This window comes from the organism of the source record quoted next, unplaced genomic scaffold (genome assembly GCF_019419815.1).
Source record: "Pyrus x bretschneideri cultivar Hongxiangsu unplaced genomic scaffold, Pyrus_bretschneideri_v1 Contig36, whole genome shotgun sequence".
Taxonomy (NCBI): Eukaryota; Viridiplantae; Streptophyta; class Magnoliopsida; order Rosales; family Rosaceae; genus Pyrus; species Pyrus x bretschneideri.
In genome coordinates, this window is record NW_025999679.1 from 3527404 (window position 1) to 3548031 (window position 20628).

At 40.1% G+C, this 20628-nt stretch overlaps 1 protein-coding gene across 2 annotated transcripts; it reads left to right on the top strand.

Moving 5' to 3' along the window:
- Positions 1-3498: 3498 nt before the first annotated feature.
- Positions 3499-6164, top strand: LOC103950443. Of its 2 annotated transcripts, none has more exons than XM_048592018.1 (7): positions 3499-3639; positions 4200-4279; positions 4554-4673; positions 4768-4846; positions 5212-5298; positions 5702-5752; positions 5957-6164. In XM_048592018.1, exons 2-7 carry the CDS (start codon positions 4224-4226, stop codon positions 6032-6034), a joined length of 471 nt encoding a protein of 156 aa, XP_048447975.1. In that variant the 5' UTR covers positions 3499-3639; positions 4200-4223; the 3' UTR covers positions 6035-6164. The 2 variants fall into 2 exon arrangements, with proteins under 2 accessions (XP_048447975.1, XP_048447976.1); XM_048592019.1 differs by lacking the exon at positions 3499-3639 and adding an exon at positions 3669-3979.
- The last annotated feature ends 14464 nt before the right edge of the window (positions 6165-20628 follow it).

A 20628-nucleotide genomic window follows, 5' to 3' on the forward strand; every position in this document is an offset into this window, starting at 1 on the left:
ATTCCTAATTAAATTAGAATTGCATCACTCCTTCATGAGTGTGTAAGTACTCAAGTAGATGACACATCAAGTCTTCAACGATAATGTAGAGGTAGTTGATGAAGTTATTGGCACAATGAATGAATGTGAGTCTAAAAAACAAACTGAAGAATGCATATAGTAGTAAAATTTACAAAACCTAGCTATGTTAAAAATCAAGGCAGGATAAAACCCATAGTCTAAGGAAAAGGATGAGAAGATACATTATATCAAAACTAAAGGCCTTCACAATGCAAGTACAACGCACACAAAGGTATGACCAACCCATGATAGGTGCCTCATTAAAACTTCGTTAGGTAGCAAAAAGTCAGTGGAAAAAAGATCCTACCATAAGGGGAAAAGAGTACATTAGGTCAAATGAGTGTACTTCTGGATACTCCCCCTGAGTTTGACAAAACTTTCAAATGATAATACGAGCATTGCAAATGAGATAATTTATGCACACAAATCTCTTGAACAAATTTTTGGAAGCTTGACTTAGGTAGTGACTTTGTGATGAGATCAACAAGGTTCTACTAAGATTAGATATGCTTGACTTCAATCTTATGATGCTTTGTTGATATGATGATGAATATGCTCAACAAGAGCTCTTGATCATATCTCTCATGTATGGCTTATGTAGGTGCAATGAGCTTGTATTGATTTGAAGATTTTGCAACTAAAGTTTATTTCGTTGACCTCCAAGATACTGTAGTATTCCTAACGGTAAGGATATAACTGTCTAGGAATGTGCCTTGTGCGGGTTTGATAATAACCTTAGTTAGTGAACTTCGGGTTCCATAACCTCTTCAGACCAATAGTGAAGGAAGTTTCATGTCTAATACAATGAGCTAAGTACAACAAAGAGTAAAGTTGAATTTAGATATAAAACTTTGCGTTCCACAACCCCTTTAAGGGTCTCATTTGCATCTAGCGACATTCATTATCTCACTATTGTGCTTTTGAGTGAACAACATGGTAGTAATCAGATTTGAGAATTCAGTGAAGTTCTGTTCTCTACGTTGTTACTTCAAGGGTATGTTAGAGTGAGAAGGATGAGAAAAATCTTCTCCGGTCGAGATTCACTCGAATTCTATAAACTTCAAAATTGTATCTATTAACAGACGTAAAGGTTACAATCATATTTTTCTTCAGGCAAGACCATCTTGCATGATTGAACGGTCTATAGAGCGAGCCAAATAGCCCTGGAATCCCCTTTAGTGAGGTACTTCCATTTTTAATTTTTTTAGGCATAAATCTTTGAATGAAGATAATGGAGGAGATTTAGCTTAATTCACGCCATGATTGGCTTTAATGATTTTTCAGTTTCTGAATAGTCAAGTGGAGTATCATGTCTTGTACCCACATAGAGTAGTTTCGATCAGAAACTTCCATGTCACTGAGATCGAATTTGAGGCGGTTTCGATAGTCCACTGAATGGAGAGAATAAGATTATGGCTGGTGCTATGAGAAATAAAAACCTACATAAAAGCATCTGCAAATGAGATGTCAAAATACTAAGTGGAATGCCATTGCGCATATTTGACATCAAGTCTCTCCAACCGAAGTGTTATTAGTTGATTGGATTTCAAGGCTTTGTGATTTGGAGTCAAATTTTGACATCAATATCAAATTTATTGTTAATTCATCTTAATGGTGGGTTCCTTATTCCACTAACACTTCAACCAATTTCATTCGAGAAGTACAAAATTTGACATAAGATTTCAGATTGCCACATTAGCCATCAATTGTATTTTGACTCTTATAATTTGATATTTCCTTTGGAGATGGTCTAAGCATCAAAGTTAGAACATTGGGTTCTAACTCATGGTTTGGTTTATTGAAAACCTTCATGTTTTTCATGGGTGTATTGTTTTATTAAAGATTAAGGTTTCAAAGACACTAAATTTGAAATTACAAATTTGATATAAATGAACTTCTAGTTCAAAACAAGGTACTTGCAAGAACACAAGATACAATGTACAACTAGTACAGTGAATTTGGGTTGCTTTGGGGACCCAATGTGAGTAGCCTTGGAACTACTAAAGGATGTCAATAGTCCCAAGAAAAATGATAAAACATAGAATTGTAATTTATAAAAAATGGATTGCATGCCAAAAATATGTTTTTTTGTTAGAATCATGGACTGAGGGTCACTAAATTAATCCAAAAGGTCGGGCCTAAACAGGGGTCGACAATGTAAGCAAGAAAATATAGTGGTCCAAGCTCATATTTGGACTGGGTGGCTGCGAGCCAAGTAGAAGAGAAGCCTAGATTATGGGTATCAACCGCAATGAAGGCATCTCAACAAAAACTTGGCACTAGCTGAAGCTAAAAGGTAAGCCTAATTTTTTGGGTTTGGATCATGATGTGCAGCAGGCCCAACAAATTGGGTTGCAAAAGCAAGATGCCAAACGACATTGTTCTTAAATGGGTGCAGGTTGTGGCTTGCGTGCGCGATTAGGGTTTTGTTTATAATTTTCTTAAAACACCATAGTTTCCTTGTATTTTCATGCTTTTATTTGTACTAGCACAATTTACCCTAGCAATATCGAATATCATAATATTGCATAGGAAAATCAACATAATAAAACATGAACAACATGCATAATTGAACAATATATGCAACATATAAAGCAGAAATAAGTTGGGGTTTATACATCATGGTGAATGTTTTTCATGCTATCAAGGCTTATAAAGTATCGATTTCGTATTTTAGAAGAATCTAAATTGGATGGAAACGATAAAAGCCTATGAATGGTGGTTGTAAAAGATCATTTTCCAAAATCCTTCGATTTCTTAGCGCAACAACATGAGCGTGTTGATAATGTATTACATTATGAATTTAGTGAAGAAAGAAAGATGGAGATCGGCTAGAGAGAAAAGAAGAGGCTTAGGAATTCGTGAGTCATATTCCTCATGCGTTGTGCCTTTATTTATACCAATAAGGGAGACAGAAACTTGCTTTCAAAGATAATACAAATTGTACAAGGAAAAATCTTCTACCCATATGATTCCTCCACATAATCTAGAATGATTTACACAATTATATTCTTAATTAAGTTAGAACTGCAATATTTTTAGATTTATTGCATGACTCCTACCGAAAAAGTTAAAAATTTCTAAAAATAGGTAAAAACGCTAGAACCCTCAAAATTTTGGATGATACTTCCAAAAGAGTGAGGATCCTCAAATCACATTTGTTCATCATACATCATGCGGTCAGAAATTATTGTAAATTTTTCGATGAATGAATGTGATTAGAGGATTGGAGGAATATGATTTCTAACCGCACAATAAACGATAAACGGATATGATTGGAAGATTTCCGGGATCCTCACAAAGAGAATCCAGCGAGGATCCTCTCCCCTTCCAAAATATTCGAATTGGCATGAATTTACGAAATTCTGAAATATCTAAAATTGACCGCTGATCAATTTGGGACGTTTTAGAAAAGTTGGGGGACCAAAGTAGGACAAAACAAAAATTAAGGGGGCAAATTTGAATTTAATGTAGTTGTCAGCTCTTGAGTAGAGCAGCGGCTTTTGATGGAGAGCAGCGGGGCATTGAGTATTGGCAAGTCGCTTATTACAAAAGCTCGATTGGCCACGACCCACTCAGGTACTTTGTGATTTCTCTCATCTTCTGTACCGTAATTATACATATTTTCTTATGTTTTGAACCCCCAAATATGTTTAGTTTTTCATGGATTCCAAGTTTGTTGCTTTTATCATTTCGTCAAGAAACAGAACGCAGCTGCGTTTTTCTCCTTCCGAGAGATTTTTCCAAGTGCCCACGTGTGGAGGAAATGGTACATTTTCCCGTGTCTCTCTACTTGTATTGTGACACGTGGAGTACCTGCTTGAATATCGGGCACCTTGAAAATTTCCTCCTTCTTTTGGAGCACTGGATGTGTTCGATGAAATGCCCGAGAGAGATGCACGTTGTGCGTTCACTTGGCGTACGTAACTTCAAAAGATTTTCAGTTGGCTGCCTTTCGGTTTTTTTGGCGTTGGTTTTCAGTGGAAATAGCTGGTTTCAATTTGATGTGGGAAAATACAGAGTTGATCATTAGGAGATATCCATCCTATGCTTGATGATTCATGAATCTTTTGAGTTTTTTCATTCTCTCGTATTATAGTGGCAATTAGTGGCATAACTACTATCAAATTAACGTGCAGGATATTTTTTGTGTTGCTTATTAAATGGGGGAGCCATCACTTTTTGATAAAATGATCAGCCATCTACGTGCAACATCCAAGTATGAGCATTATATTTTTACTTAACTTGTCATTTTCCATCTTAAGATGATATGTCTCTGTTATTCTAAGGCCTTTAACTACTGTTTTTCGTATCTTGAACTACTTCCATTGGTCTTGAATCTTGATGAAGTATTTAAAAGTTCAGTTTAGGATGTAGGCACTTCTTAATTCTGGGCTTTGCCTACACCGCCTCTTGTCATGTTATCTAATCAATTTGACTGTATTATGTTTGTTTCACTTCAGTCTCCTTATGTTTATGGTCTGTAATGTAAGGTATTATACTGGCTATCCAAAGGATCTTGGGCCATCAAGGGTCATCCATTTTACATCAGAACGCGAGTTTGTCCAGCTCCTTCATGAAGGCCATCCCGTGGTTGTTGCATTCACCCTCAGGTCATCTAGAGCTGGTCTCCATCAATTTTTTCTTTTTGATGTTAAACCTATACTCTTCAATTGAAGGTTTAAATACTTCATTTGGATAATGCAGGTGTAATCTCACAAAACATCTTGATGAAGTATTGGAGGAAGCTGCAGCTGAGTTTTATCCACATGTAAAATTTATGCGCGTGAGTAACTAAATACTACCATTAATTATTAATGATATCAATTGTTTGCCTTCAACTATGAATGCTCAAACATGTTGTGCGCTAGCATGAGCCTTGAAAACATATTTATAAGCAGTGTGTGTGATTAAAGCCCATGCCCTTACCTTTGGCCCTTATAGCCCAATGGTTTTATTGGCATTGTTTCGAAGAGGGAAGTTTTACCTTTAAAGAAGAGAGCTGCTCACACCAGAAAGAAGAAAAAAGATCTGTCCTCGATGAAAGCATGATTCCATGATTCTTGAGCCAATTTTCACATAATTTTATGTTAATCTTCCCTTGGAAACAGTAGTCTCTTATATGTTTTGTTCTTGCATTGGCATTTTCAGGTCGAATGCCCAAAATATCCTGGTTTCTGTATAACACGGCAGAGGAAGGAATATCCATTTATAGAAATATTTCATAGTCCACAACAAGTAAGACAACATATCTTTCTCTACAATTTTCTTGTTTTGAACCTTGAACTTGAAGAGAGTCTGTTTCGTATTTTATAGCATTCAAAAAGTCTTGGTGGCATGCAGTATGATCAGGATTCCATCATGCATTTAATTTTTCATTGTAGCGTGCTAAAGGCCATCAAACAAATTCGGGGGTAAAAATGGAAACTAAATCCTGTATCGGCATCATAAAGTTTCCATTTTAGCCCGAATTTGTACCCTTCTGGAAAGTAAGGGAAAGTGGTGTTTGTCCATCCATGACATGCTTTGTTGATATGCTGAAGGTTTTCTTTTGTATTTTTGACTGAGACACCTCTTAGGCACTATGCAACTGCTCGTCTTTCGCTTATTGAAAATTTTTCTGATTCATGCACAAAACCAGGGAAGGGTTGCTGATGCAAATATTACAAAGTACTCTGTGAAAGTTCTTCCCGTAAGTTTCCACTCTTGCTTACAGATTATGTTGTTTCTTTCTCAAGTGAATTTTCCTCTGTCATATTCCAACCTGATTACATCGCTCCATATTCTAGGGAAACCATTTTTACTTTTATGTATTCATACAGAGACTCGTCATCTTTTTTCCCCTCCATTTTTATTCTCACGCGTTGTCTGTTTTGTCATATCTGCTCATTTCCAGTTCAATTACGACACTAGTGCCTACGGATTTAGAGAGTTTTTCAAGCGGCATGGGATACAGTCGTCTAGTCCACAGTGAAAATCTGGTGGCGAATGAGTACGAGTTTGCAAGTTAATTAGTTTTTGTTTATTCGTTGATCAAATTATACAAACCTTGGTCTATATGTAATGATTTGAGATCTTTGAACTAAAGCCGAAGTTTACTGATTTGTCTAATTTTTCCTAAACCTTATATAGTATGATTGTTATATTATTTAACAACTATGTTACAATAAATCTCAAACCTTACAGTTCCAACTTAAGGTGAAACACATACTTATTCTCATCTCATTGCCATTAAACCTCGCGTCATAACATTTTCGTTTCAATAAACGACTCGAAATTGTCGGAAGGGAAAGTAAAGGGGTGTGTGCTTGAAGGTCTTGATTGATGCATACCATGGGTGTGCGTCTATATTTCTTGCTACTTCCTTCGACTGTGGACCTGGAAACATGTCAATGCTTTACCAAAAAGTTTGTAGATTGTCTTACCTTTACCAAAAAGTTTGGACTCCTTTCCTCTTCTCAAAGTTTGTTATACCCTAATCTTTACGAGCCTAACATACTAATGTTCAAGCTTGGCTTGTTTCTTGCACGAGCCTAGCTTTGTCAAGCCGAATCCAACGCAAGCTCAAGCTGTTTTGAGCTAATGCTAGTTGGTCCAGTCTGAGAGGAGGGAGATACAACACAGAGAAATTACATGAATCCGTTTCACGCAAGTTTTTCTTCATGTATGCAGCATGATATGATGAAAAAGTGATAGTAAGAGGTATCTAGTACATTAAAGATGCCTCGACATACGTGCATACATATAACAATAACTTCTTGAAAGCAGCCGGTTGCCAAACTCTTGAAGTTATTCAATTCTGCATGTTCTTCTACCAGTAAGCCCATCACTGTATAATAACTTTGCTGAGAAGAACAAAAGTCAAAGAAATTTGGATAATTTGCCTATACACCCTTTGTCGACATGTCATCATCACGGCCGACTCATATCCTGCAGTACCACCCGGAAGGTTTGGATATGTATAACTGAGAGTTCCTTTCTATCGAGGGAGAAGCACTTGGTGGGATTTACTCTGGATCTATTTTCGTCATCTGAACTATTTATTTTTTTATTCTCAACTCAAGATTATCCAACAAAAACTGAATTATTTATTTTTGTAATTCTCAATTCAAGATCATCCTAACAAAAAATAAGATAAAATCTGAAACCGTTAATGAGTGTAATTGGAGTTAAGTGAATGGACGAGTCTGATACTTCAAGAAAAAAAAACAAAAATGACAGGCATTTGATTGAGTGATCAAATGACTTCAGATTTCAATGGTTTTGTTCAAGAAAGACCTTTGAGAGAAGACTTATATATTTGGATTATTAAAGAGCATCCCGCTGGGATCCCAAAGAATGGCCAAACATAGGGTTGGTAAAGCATTATGGGACATCTACGTGTGGAGTTATATCTCATAAGACCTCGAAAATGGATTTTTCTTTAATACTATTTAGCATTGAATGATGCGGGAAATAAATGACTCAAATTGAAAATGGAACATTATCACAAATCTAGCAAAAACAAGAAGGAAAAAGAAATTACTAAAATCTAGTAATTCAAATTAACTTTGTTTTTTAATTTTTTTTTTTTTTTTTTTTTTTTTTTTTTTTTGCAAGTAACCTTTACCACAATGGTGAAAAGGAGTTTGGTCCTTGCATGATGGGGTGGATTCAAACCCCGTCGGGGCTAATCTAACATTTAATCTAGCAAAATCTATCGTATGACAAAAAAAAAAAAAATTTGCTTTATGTCAATTACGCAGCAATGTGAAGACCTGTTTGGTAGTATTCCCTGCCTTTTTGGCATGAGAGGATCCAGCCTGAAGACTTGTTTGGTAGTATTCCTTGCCTTGGTGAGAATGGATCCTTGCCGGATCCTCTTTGTGAGGATCTCAAGGATCCTCCAATTACATTCGTTCATCGTACATCGTGATACCAGTTTTCGTCAGGTACTGTTTATATTCAATTTTAAATAATAAAAATTACAATGATTTCTGACCGCACAATGCACAATGAACGAATGTGATTTGAGAATTCTTAGGATCCTTACACCTCAGGATCCTCACAAAGAGGATCCGGCGAGGATCCCCACTCCTTTTTGGCTGCAAAAGCGATTTCAGATTGTAGTTTTGCATGCATAAGACCATCTCCAAAGGAGATGTCAAATATGCCAAATAGGATTAAAAGACATTCAAGTGTTCTTCAATGGATATGCCATATATGATTTGGCATGTGAGTCATTTAATTCCTTGCTTTCTAGCTGCCTTTTTTTACAGCAAACAAAGAAGGAGTCAAATATATTTAATTTAATTTTTAATGCATGGGTCCTGTTGATGCACAAAATCGGCGAGGACTTTGGTACAACAGAAAGTGTCAAGTTTGTGACCTTCGCTAGGTTGCTCTGGTCATTAGTGTGGATAAGTATGTAAATGAATAGAGACAGGGAAGCAAATAACACAAGATGTACGTGGTTCACCCAGATTGGCTACGTCCACGGAGTAGAAGAGTTCTCATTAGTTGTGAAGGGTTTACACAAATACATAGGTTCAAACTCTCTTTTAGTGAGTTCTCGTGAATAGTTTAGTACAAATGACATTAGGGATTATTGTGAGAGAATGATCCCCTTTTATAGAAGAAAGTTTCTAGCTTTGTTCTGACATTGACACATGTCGTGTTGTGATTGGCCTCTGATATCACGATGTGATTAGCTTCTGATATCGACATGTGTCCTGTTGTGATTAGCCTCTTGGTTGGAGGAAAAGTCTTGTGGGTCCTTGACGGTATGTTGTTGACTAATGCTTAGTAGTTTCAGGATTGGTCAAGTATGGTACAAACAGTGCTCCCCTAAGTTCCCGAGTAAGGGAAGCTCCTCGGTTGGGGACTTGCAAGATCCAAGCCATTGAGTAATCACGAAACTTCCAAGTACCGAAGTGTGGTGTCGCCTTCACTTGCCTTCTCTGTCCTGTAAGTAGATGTGGCATCTTCTCTTGGAAGTACTTTTCCTTCATCCAGGAGTGGTATCTTTTGTTGGCGTTGACGCACAAGGTAATGTATCATTTTCATTTAAAGCTTACTTTTAGTTTCGGGTTTGGTCAAGTGCGATACAAACCATATAGTAGGAGTCCCCCAAGTCTTTAAGCGAGGAGATCTGCCGAAGGAGGTAACAGATAAGGTAAGCAATCAAGGTTCCAAGCAATCAGTCTCAAATCGGTAGGTTGATCTTGAGTTCCGGCTGATTGTACTCATTCTCCCTGTCTCTCATTCAGCAATAAGGATAAAGAGAAGAAACAGGGAGAAAAGATGATATGAGGTACTCTTATTTTTGGAGAAAACGGACGAATCGGCACGTGCTTTGTTGTACTTGACTTTCCACAAGTGTATTCTTGAACTGGGCTGGAGGGTTTTCTGGTTTCCTCCAAAGTAGCGAGCCGACTCCAGAATTTAAGGGTCAAAACAAGTCCGTCAGACCTGGAGTATGTTCGATCCTGATGATATAGGATACTTTTGCTGTTTGACAAAGTAGTAGATGTGGTATGGCGAAGCTTTGTTCTTCGACGACAGTGCTAGCAAAAGGCTGTTGAGGCTTCTCGATCTCTTCAATTAGAGCAATGATGCCGAGCTTGGATTTGACTTAGACTCTTCCGTCTGGATTGTGCGGTTTCACAAGAAAGGGTGTCGTGCTGTAGTGATATGTTCTAGCTCGCCGTTGAACCTTCTGCTTCAATCTTTTGTATAGCAGAAATGGTGCGTAACCTTTGCATTTAAATGGTCCTTCAGAGCACTACTTCTCAGTGACTCATCCATGCTTGGCAGCTTCAGTGTAAAGAGCCAATATCGTACCAACTGTTCTGAGGTATTTGCCGAAGGAATTCATGACCTTGACAACAGTTGAGGATGAGTACTCGAGAGCAATGCTAGGCAAGCGACCAGGCAAAGGTTCCGGGCAATCAGTTCTAGATCGGAAGTTTGATTTCAGGTTCCGACTGATTGCATTCTTTCTCCTTGTCCTGCAGGTAAGAGCAAGGGCAAAGGAAAAGACAGGGAAAAAGCATGATATGGGATACTCTTGCTTTCAACCCTGATGATATGAGATATTCTTGCTCTGATGTGGCTGGTTGGCATGGGTATTATCGAAGGAGAAGAAAATACAGTATTTCGAGAAGCTAGATTGGGAGTGCCATTTCGGATATGAGGAAGGGTTGAGTATTTTTTTTTATTTGGCAGGTCTGCCTGGCTGTGGAGGATGGAGGTCGACATATATAGGGATTGTCCCAACAGCGAGTGGTAATGCTGTTCCTTTACCCTTCTCGGTCAAAGCAATGTAGTGGTCGCTGCAAGGTTCACGTGTTTTAACTTTGTCAGAGGACTTTGAAAAAGTGGTCTGTGGTATCCAGAAAGCTGATGTTGCGTGTGAGGATTGTGGACAAATTTTATTCAATGAAATCCGACTTCTCGAAGTTCAGGGAGCGGTGCCTCTTCGATTTCTGAGCAGGCAATCTTGTTGGGGATATGGTTCTTGAGATTTGGAGAGCGGTGCCTCTTCGATTTCTGGGCAAGCAATCTTGTTGGGAGTGTTTTCTTAGATGTGAAGAAAAGTTGGGCATTTTTGCAAGTCTGCTTTGCCACGGAGCATAGAGGTTGACACATATAAGAATTTTCCAATAATCAAGCAGTGGTGCTATTCCTTTATCCTTGTGGGTAATAGTAGGGTAACTCGGCCTTCAACATTTACCTGTCTTAACTTTGTCAGAGTTCTTTGGCAAAGTTGTCCTTGGTATCCGAGGAACTGATGTCGCGTGTGAAGATTGCTAATAAATTTTAACCCAGGAAATCCGCTTCTCGAAATTTGGAGAGTGGTGCCTCTTCGATTTTTGAACAAGCAGCCCTATTGAAGATCTGACTTTTTCTTTTATAGGAGCACCAATTAAGTTCAAGGAGTATGTTCTGAAAGTTATTGCTTGTAGGAATTTTTCCCTTATCTTCATACTTCTGAGACTTACTGTACTTCATTTTTGTAGGAGAGGTAGCCAGGTCTCCTCAGGATAACATATGGCGCCCATCCTTCTTATCTCCTACTGGTCCCCTTACTATTGGGGACTCTGTGATGAAGAATGATATGACCGCTGCGGCGGTGGCCAAGAATCTTCTCACTCCCAAAGACAACAGACTACTTTCCAAACGATCCGATGAGTTGGCTGTTAAGGATTCTCTGGCTTTCAGTGTTCAGTGTGCAGGTTCTGTCTAATATGGCCCAACGCCTATTTGCTCGAACTCACCAAGTTGAATCATTGGCGGCTGAAGTGATAAGTCTCAAACAGGAGATCAGAGGGCTTAAGCACGAGAATAAACAGTTGCATATGCTCGCACATAGCTATGCTACAACCATGAAGAGAAAGCTTGACCAGTTACAGGAATCCAAGGGTCAGATTTTAAATGATCATCAGAGGTTTGTGAGTTTGTTCGAAAGGCATTTATTGCCTTCGTCCTCTGGGGCTGTACTACATACTGAAGCTCCAAATGATCAACCTCTAGTGCCTCCTCTTTCTGGGGTTCTGCCCAGTACTGAGGCTCCAAATAATCACCCTCTGGTGTCTCCTATTTCTGGGGCTTTGCCGAGTGTTGAGACTTCTCCTGAGCAGCCTTTGTGAAGGCGCCCTCTTGTTTGTTTGTTTTGATTCATGTGTATGCACGTATTTGTAATTTATCGAAGATATCAATAAATAAGTTTTACTTCATTCAACGTGTTGTGTTAAATACACTAAGGTATCCTTCACTAAGTTCTTTGAATTTTTTTATTTTGTTGAAGTTTGCATGTTGAAACTCCGTGGGTAGACCCTGTGGGTTGAGGTAGTGCTCCTTTAATTTCTTGAGTGAGGAAAACTTCTCGGTTGGGGACTTGAAAAATCCAAGGCACTGAGTAGTCGCGAAATTTCTGAGTACCAAGGTGTAGTAGTATATGGTAGAAGTCCCCCAAGTCTCCGGTCGAGGGAGGTGTCTTGCTAGTAGGCAATTTTCCAAACAAAACTTCACCATTTTCCTTTCGAAGTGGTTGCCCAAAACTCCTCCTTCATATATATTTGGTATGAAAGTTGTTTAGGCCCAAAGAAAGGAAGGCCTAGGCTCATCTTTCTTTCTTTCTTTCGTTTTTTTTTTTTTTTTTTTTTTTTTTTTTTTTGAATTTTCGAAAATGTTTTTTATTTTTTTTTTTTTTTTGGGTGAAGCTTTGATGTTGAAGTTTTGTAGGTGAAGTTTTGGTGTTAAAGCTTTGGTGTTGAAGCTTTGTAGGTGAAACTTTTGTATTGAAGCTTTGTAGGTGAAGCTTTTGTATTGAAGCTTTGTAGGTGAAGCTTTTGTATTGAAGCTTTGTAGGTGAAACTTTTGTATTAAAGCTTTGTAGGTGAAGCTCTTGTGTTGAAACTTTGTAGGTGAAACTTTTGTGTTGAAGCTTTGTAGGTGAAGCTTTTGTGTTGAAGCTTTGTACCTTTGTGTTGAAGCTTTGTAGGTGAAGCTTTTGTGTTGAAGCTTTGTTAGGCACCATAAATTGATATTGCTTCACACTATCTTGAACAAGAGTGTGTGAAGCTTTTGAGAATTGTAGTTGTTCTCCATTGATGAAGCTTTGTTTGATGTTGAAACTTTGTTGTTGAAGCTTTGTTTGATGTTGAAGCTTTGTAGGTGAAGCTTTTGTGTTGAAGCTTTGTTGGGCACCATAAATTGATTTTGCTTCACACTATCTTGATCAAGAGTGTGTGAAGCTTTTGAGAATTGTAGTTGCTCTCCATTGATGAAGCTTTTTAGCTTCACACTATCTTGATCAAGAATGTGTGAGGCTTTTGACATTTGTTGTTGCCCTTCACTTGTTGAAGCTTTTGTTGGCACCATAAGTTGGTTTTGCTTCACACTATCTTGATCAAGAGTGTGTGAAGCTTTTGAGAATTGTTGTTGCCCTTCACTTGTTGAAGCTTTTGTTGGCACAATAAATAGATTTTGCTTCACATTATCTTGATTAAGAGTGTGTGAGGCTTTTGACGTTTGTTGTTGCCCTTCATTTATTGAAGCTTTTGTTGGCACCATAAGTTGGTTTTGCTTCACACTATCTTCATCAAGAGTGTGTGAAGCTTTTGAGAATTGTTGTTGCCCTTCACTTGTTGAAGCTTTTGTTGGCACCATAAGTTGGTTTTGCTTCACACTATCTTGATCAAGAGTGTGTGAAGCTTTTGAGAATTGTTGTTGCCCTTCACTTGTTGAAGCTTTTGTTGGCACCATAAATAGATTTTGCTTCACATTATCTTGATTAAGAGTGTGTGAGGCTTTTGACGTTTGTTGTTGCCCTTCATTTATTGAAGCTTTTGTTGGCACCATAAGTTGGTTTTGCTTCACACTATCTTCATCAAGAGTGTGTGAAGCTTTTGAGAATTGTTGTTGCCCTTCACTTGTTGAAGCTTTTGTTGGCACCATAAATAGATTTTGCTTCACACTATCTTGATCAAGAGTGTGTGAGGCTTTTGACATTTGTTGTTGCCCTTCACTTGTTGAAGCTTTTGTTGGCATCATAAGTTGGTTTTGCTTCACACTATCTTGATCAAGAGTGTGTGAGGCTTATCTTGATCAAAAGTGTGTGAGGCTTTTGAGAATTGTTGTTGCCCTTCACTTGTTGAAGCTTTTGTTGGCACCATAAATTGATTTTGCTTCACACTATCTTGATCAAGAGTGTGTGAGGCTTTTGACATTTGTTGTTGCCCTTCACTTGTTGAAGCTTTTGTTGGCACCATAAGTTGGTTTTGCTTCACACTATCTTGATCAAGAGTGTGTGAAGCTTTTGAGAGTTATAGTTACCCTCCATTTGTTGAAGTTGTTGAATTTCCCAATTTTTTTTTTTTTTTTTTGGGAAAATTAGAAATTTGAAAATGTGGGAGAGACAACATATACAAATTTTGTGGAAGAGAGACAACATATACAAATTTTGCTTCCACACTGTTGAGCAAGAGATTGTGATGCAAGCCACACCTTTTAGTTGTTGAAGGTTTGGATGAACCATATAAATTGAATTTGCTTCGAACAGTCTTGATCAAGAGTGTGTGAAACTTTCTACGAGTTGTAGTGTTTGCATTGTTACAGAGGAGAAATGTCTGAAGCAGATATAAGAGGGTTGAAGAGCTTGATCTTTGTATACCATGCACTGGAGCCGTTATTGGCTTGCAATAAGACTTTGTTGGTGACTATAACTCTTGTTAGGCATAAGTGCTCCCCTGGTTGAGTTGTAAAGCTTGAGGGTTTTTGATTATTTGTGAATGCTAGGAGTTCACATGTATAAGTTGTACCACTCGTCTTCTGGTTGGTGGAATGAATGGTGAGTTGCTTTCATCACTTGGTTAGTGGTACGAATGTGAGTTCCTTTATCACCTTTCATCACATTTCATTACCTGGTTGGTGGCATGAAGGTGAGTTCCTTCTTCACTTGGTTGGTGGCATGAGTGTCAAGTTGCCAAATGATATTAGAGTACAGGTTGTACATTTTATCACCTGGTTGGTGGCATGAAAGAGAGTACAGGTTGTACATTTCATCACCTCGTTGGTAGCATGAAGATGAGTTCTTTCTTCACATTTCATCACTTGGTTGGTGAGAATAAGGGCAAGGTGTCGAGGCACATTGTAGCGAGTGTCGAATGACACAAAGTGTGTTAAACCCTTTCGAAGCACAGTTGGCTTATGTATGGATGTGTTGGAATGTATGATGTTTACGTATGAATGTGTTGGAATGTATGATATTTATGTTGATTGACATGAGTGATGCTTATGAATGTTTTGCTATGCATGAAAGGATCCCTTGTTTGGATATAAGTCATGTTGACATATACTTAGACTTTATTTCATGTTGTACGCATTTGCGTTGAAGCTTCAAACCTGAGCGTTTCAGTGATAGGGATGTAAAGGAGTTAGGACCAAGTTGTCTAAATCACCTCTTTATTGAATTGATACCAAATGGCCTTCATTACATAGGATGCCGAATGGTCGTAGCTCAACACTTGTACAGTTTGAGTCTACTTGTAATAGTACTTCAAGTGATCAGCGTTCCATGGATGACCAAGGGTCTTGCCATCGGAGCTCCTTAGCTTGTAAGAACCCAGGCGACTGATGCCAATAACTTCAAACAGTCCATCCTAATTTGGGGTAAGCGTGCCTTCACTCGGGACTCTGTCGCAGAGTAATATTTTCTTCAATACCCAGTCCCCTACTTTGAAAGAGCGAGGTTTGACTCTTGAGTCATAATAGTTGGAGATGCGCTGCTTGTAGGCGACATTCCTCAAGTGAGCTTGGTTTCTGTGTTCCTCGACTAGATCCAAGTTGAAGGTGAGTTGTTTGTCATTTTCACTTTGCATGTAGTTCTGGACTCGGAACGTTGCTTGCTCAAGCTCAACTGGGACAACAGCCTCTGTACCAAAGGCAAGTGAGAATGAAGTTTCTCGTATTGAAGTTCGATATGAAATGCGGTATGACCAAAGAACTTGGGGTACAAATTCTGGCCAACAACCTTTAGCCTTGTCCAAGCTGGTTTTCAAAGTGTGCTTGATTATTTTGTTGATGGCCTCAACTTGTCCGTTAGACTGGGGATGAGCTGGGGAGGCAAAACATAAGTTGATGTTGAACTTAGAACAGAACATCTTGAACTTCTTGTTGTCGAACTGTCGCCCATTGTCCGTGATTATCGCATTAGGAATACCAAATCTGCAAAGGATGTTCTTCCATATGAAGTCTTCTATTTTTGCCTCAGTAATGGTTGCCAAGGGTTCTACTTCGGCCCACTTTGTGAAGTAGTCAACTGCAACGATTGCATAGTGGACCTTGCCCTTTCCTGTAGGCATTGGGCCGATCAAATCAAGTCCCGACGAAGGGCAAAGGGCTGATCGTAGGAGTAAGAGGCTCGGGAAGGGAGTGATGAATAGTTGCGTAGCGTTGACACTTATCACATAAGCGGGATATTCTGATGGCATCTTGGTGGAGTGTTGCCCAGTAATATCCTTGGCGAAAAGCCTTGTGTGCTAGGGATCGAGATCCAGCATGATCTCCGCAGACTCCTTCATGTATTTCTCGAAGGACAATTTCCGCTTTCGCAGGTGTGAGGCACTGTAAGTATGGTAGGTTAAAACCTCGCTTGTAGAGTTGGTCATTAATGATCAGGTAGCGGGTAGACTTGTATCGAATCTGTTTAGCTTGGACTTTATCATTTGGGAGAGTGCCATGAACAAGGAATTTATATATTGGGGTGATCCAGCTATCCCTCTGTTGCAAGTTGCACACTTCTGTGACCATGGTGCTTGGTGTTGCCAAAATTCGACATGAATTTTATCCCAATCTTGTCTTCCACTGCTGAGGAGAGGCGAGCCAAAGCGTCTGCATGACTGCTTGCTGCTCGAGGGACTTGGGTGATCTGGTAGTGGAAGTGCTTGAGCAAAAGCTGCGTTTGCGCAAAATACGCTGCCATGGAGTTATCCTTAGCGTCAAAGTTGTTCGTGACCTGGTTAACCACCAATTGGGAGTCATTGAAGATATTAATTTGTTTAACTCCAAGGTGTTTATCCAAACGTAAGCCTGCTAAAAGGGTCTCATACTCAACTTCATTGTTTGACGCCTTGAATTTGAAGCGAAGAGCATAATCCATTGCCACTTTGTCTGGGGTAGTCAGGACTAGTCCTGCTCCACAACCCTGTTGGTTGGATGAGCCATCAACATATAGAGTCCATACTGGGAGTGTTGGTTCTACCTTCCGGGTTTCCAGGGGTGATGAAGCCGCTGCCTCAGGTGTAGGAGAAATGTCAACGGGATAAGTGAATTCGGCAATGAAATTTGCAACTACTTGGCCCTTTTCAACTAGCTCTTGGTGGTAGGAGATATCAAACTCTCCCAGTGCTATAGCCCATTTGATCATTCGCCCCGAAGTGTCAGGACTCTGAAGTATTTGTCGAAGGGGGTGATTGGTAAACACGATGATGGAGTGTGCTTGGAAGTAGGGGCGAAGTTTCCTAGCAGACATGACTAATGCTAGGGCTAATTTCTCAATGTTGGAGTATCGTGTCTCCGCATCTTGTAGAGCTTTGCTAACATAGTAGACAGGTTGTTCGATACTACTATCCCTACGAATGAGGACGGAACTAACTGCTGAAGCTGAGACAGATAGATAGACAATTAGGGTGTCACCAACTTCAGGTTTGGAAAGCAGATGGGCTTTACTCATGTACTCCTTAAGGTTTTTAAATGCTTTGGCACATTCATCGGTCCACGTAATGTACTTCTTACTTCCCTTAAGTACTTTGAAAAAAGAAGCGCATTTGTCTGTGGCCTTAGAGATGAACCTGGTCAAGGCTGCCACTTTGCCAGTAAGGCTCTGGATGTCTTTTGAGGTTACTGGTTCTTTCATGTTCATGATTCCTTTGATCTTCTCGGGGTTAGGTTCAATGCCTCGTTGGCTAATCATGAACCCAAGAATTTTCCAAAACCCACACCGAAAGCGTATTTGTTGGCGTTCAACCTCATTTGATACTTCTTCAGGATGGAGAAGGTTTCAGAAAAGTTGGCAATGTTTTGGTCAACATGTTTGCTTTTGACTAACATATCATCAACATAAACTTCCATGTTTTTCCCAATCTGTTCAGCGAACATTGAATTGACTAATCTTTGATAAATCGCCCCTGCATTCTTTAGGTCGAATGGCATGACTTTATAGCAATATAGTCCTCTATCAGTGGTGAAGGTCGTGTGTTCTTGGTCCGAAGGGTTCATGAGGATTTGATTGTACCCTGAGTAAGCATCCATGAAGCTCAAGAGTTCACACCCTGCTGTAGAGTCTACAAGTCTATTAATGAGAGGAAGGGGAAAGCTATCCTTCGGGCATCCTTTGTTTAAGTCGGTGTAGTCGACACACATTCTCCATAAGATCTTTTGAAGCAAAAGACTTTCCTTGGTCGGACTTTTCTTAACAAGGACCACATTTGCTACCCACGTTGGATAATTGACTTCACGGATGAAGCCTATGTTTTTGAGTTTTTCAACTTCTGCCTTCATTGCTTCATATCGTTCAGCATCATAAGATCTTCGCTTTTGTCTCATCGGCTTAGTCTTGGGATCAATACTCAAGCGATGACAGATGATATCGGGAGAGATGCCTGGCATGTCCTCGTATGACCAGGCGAAGACTTCAGTGTTCTCTTGCAAAAAAGAAATCAATGCCAACCGAATGGGTGGTGACAAAGTGGTGCCAATCTTCACTATGCGATCTGGATAATCTTTTGAGATAGAAATCTTCTCCAACTCTTCAGCAGGTTGTGCTTGCTGGGTGAAAGAGTCATCTTGAGGATCATCGGGTTGATTGTGACCACCGTGAATATTCAAGTTGGTTTTGTTCGAGCTGGTCTTGATAACTTGGTCATGTATAGAAAGTGTTTCTTTGGGTACATGCAAGTATTGTTGCTTGACTGAAGTGTTGTAACATGATCGTGCACTAAGTTGATCTCCTCTGATGTAACCATTGCCATAGGGGGTTGGAAATTTCATCAACAACATATGTGTAGATACCATGGCCTTGAGATCATTAATGCCTGTGCGCCCAAAGATGACATTGTATGCCCTTGGGCAGTCAACCACCAAGAAGTTAGTGGTGATGGTGGCTGTGTACGGGCCTGTACCGACGGTGAAGGGTAAATGTACGCTCTCTAAAGGTTGCACGACATCACCAGAGAAGCTTATCATAGGAGAAACCGAGTGATCGAGCAAGTGTTCAGCTACATTAAGTGTTTTGAAAGCTTCAGCAAACATGATATTGACCGACGCCCCCGTGTCTACCAGGATTCGTCGTACATCAAAGTTGGCTATGTGAGCCTCCACAATCAGTGGGTCGTTGTGAGGATAAATGATACCTCTTTCTTCCTCAGGGTAGAAACATATTGGATCCTAGTTAGGCTTTTGATACTTGCCTCCCCTAATGTCTTCCACGTGAAACACTTGGTGGCCAGGCTTCAACGTTCGTTCATTGTTTTTCATGGCCCTATTGGAAGATTCAGATATAGGTGTGCCACCGCTTATGGAATATATCACATTCACTTGGCGTTGGTTGCGGTTATCCCTTGTAGGGTGAAGAAGGAACTAGTCAATTTTTCCTTCACGTGCCAAAGCTTCAATATGATCACGGAGGGTGATACATTTCTCGCCGTCATGGCCATTATACTCGTGGTAACCACAAAACATGCCTGTGTTCTTCGTGGACTTGAAATCTGGCTCCCTCGGTCTTAGCTTTGGTATCAAGTGAGCTATACTGGGGTAAATGGTCGTGCATGTGGCGTTCAAAGGTGTGTATGTCTTATACCTCGGGGTAGGACCATTCTTGACACGTGTTTGGTCCACTGCATTGACTACCTGGGGGCGGGTATTATCGTGGTGATACCTTTGGTTATCGCGATAGTGCCCCTTACTCTTTTTATTAAAATAAGACTGGTGAGGATGGAAGTCTTTCCTCTTGCCCTGAGAATGATACGCCTGTTGACTTGGCGAGGTATTAGGTAGGGCAGGGGGAAGCGTCGCTGCTGTTTGGAAGGTTGAGGTATTCTCATTCGGTTGGATTTGGCTTCCACTCCCCATTTGCTGATAAGGGATGGCTGTAGGGAGTTTCCCTTGATATGTTCTTGCCTTGGCGGAGGCATGGTTATAAGCCTGTGCCATTACCTCAGAGTAAGTCTTCCAAGTGTTAGCATTGATCATGTACTTGAAGAAACAATCACGTAGGCCTGCCGTGAAGGCTTTAAGGGCGGTCTTGTCATCTGCCTCAGCGCAACAAGAATACTCATGGCTGAAGCAGCCGGCATACTTTCGTAGTGACTCATCCGGCTTCTGGCGAATAGTGTACAAGTCATCTGCGGAATGCAAGCGATCTGTCTGGAAGATATGTTAAGAGAAAAATAGTTTCCTCAGTTCCTCAAATGAGTCTACTATCTCAGGTGGAAGACGGCAATACCAATTCAGAGCTCCGCCAGAGAGGGTAAAGGAGAAGAGAAGACATCGTTCTTCGTTAGTGTGCATCCGGTATGCCATGGTGGACTCAAAGAGGTTAAGGTGTTCAATCGGGTCCTCCCTTCCAGTGTAGAGTTGTAAGCCAAGCTTCTACTTTGTCTTTGCTTGGAGGGGGTGTCAAGGATCCTCCTTGTAATAGGGCCAGGCTTAGGTTGGTTCCAGTCAGGTATTTCGGCCTGACGTTCGGCCTTCAACTTGTTTACTTCCTGAAGGAGTTGTAGGACAAGGGGGTCCTGAATGGAGTCAGGTACTGCTGGATCCTTCTTCTGTAAGTCTACATCTCCTCTTGGAAGTAGGAAAGCTTGGTCAAGGGCATGGGATTTTTCTTTGGACTCACCATACTGACTTTCAGGGCGAGCCTGTCGAAACGCCCCTGAGTCCCCCGTACCTTCATATTCCTCTAGGACATGTCGCTCATTCCCTAGATTGGCAATTGGCTTGGGGCATGGAAGATGACCGAACCTTTCAGAAACCCTTGGATCATTGACCTTCAAGCTTATGTGGATGGGGTTCTCTCGACGTTGCCTC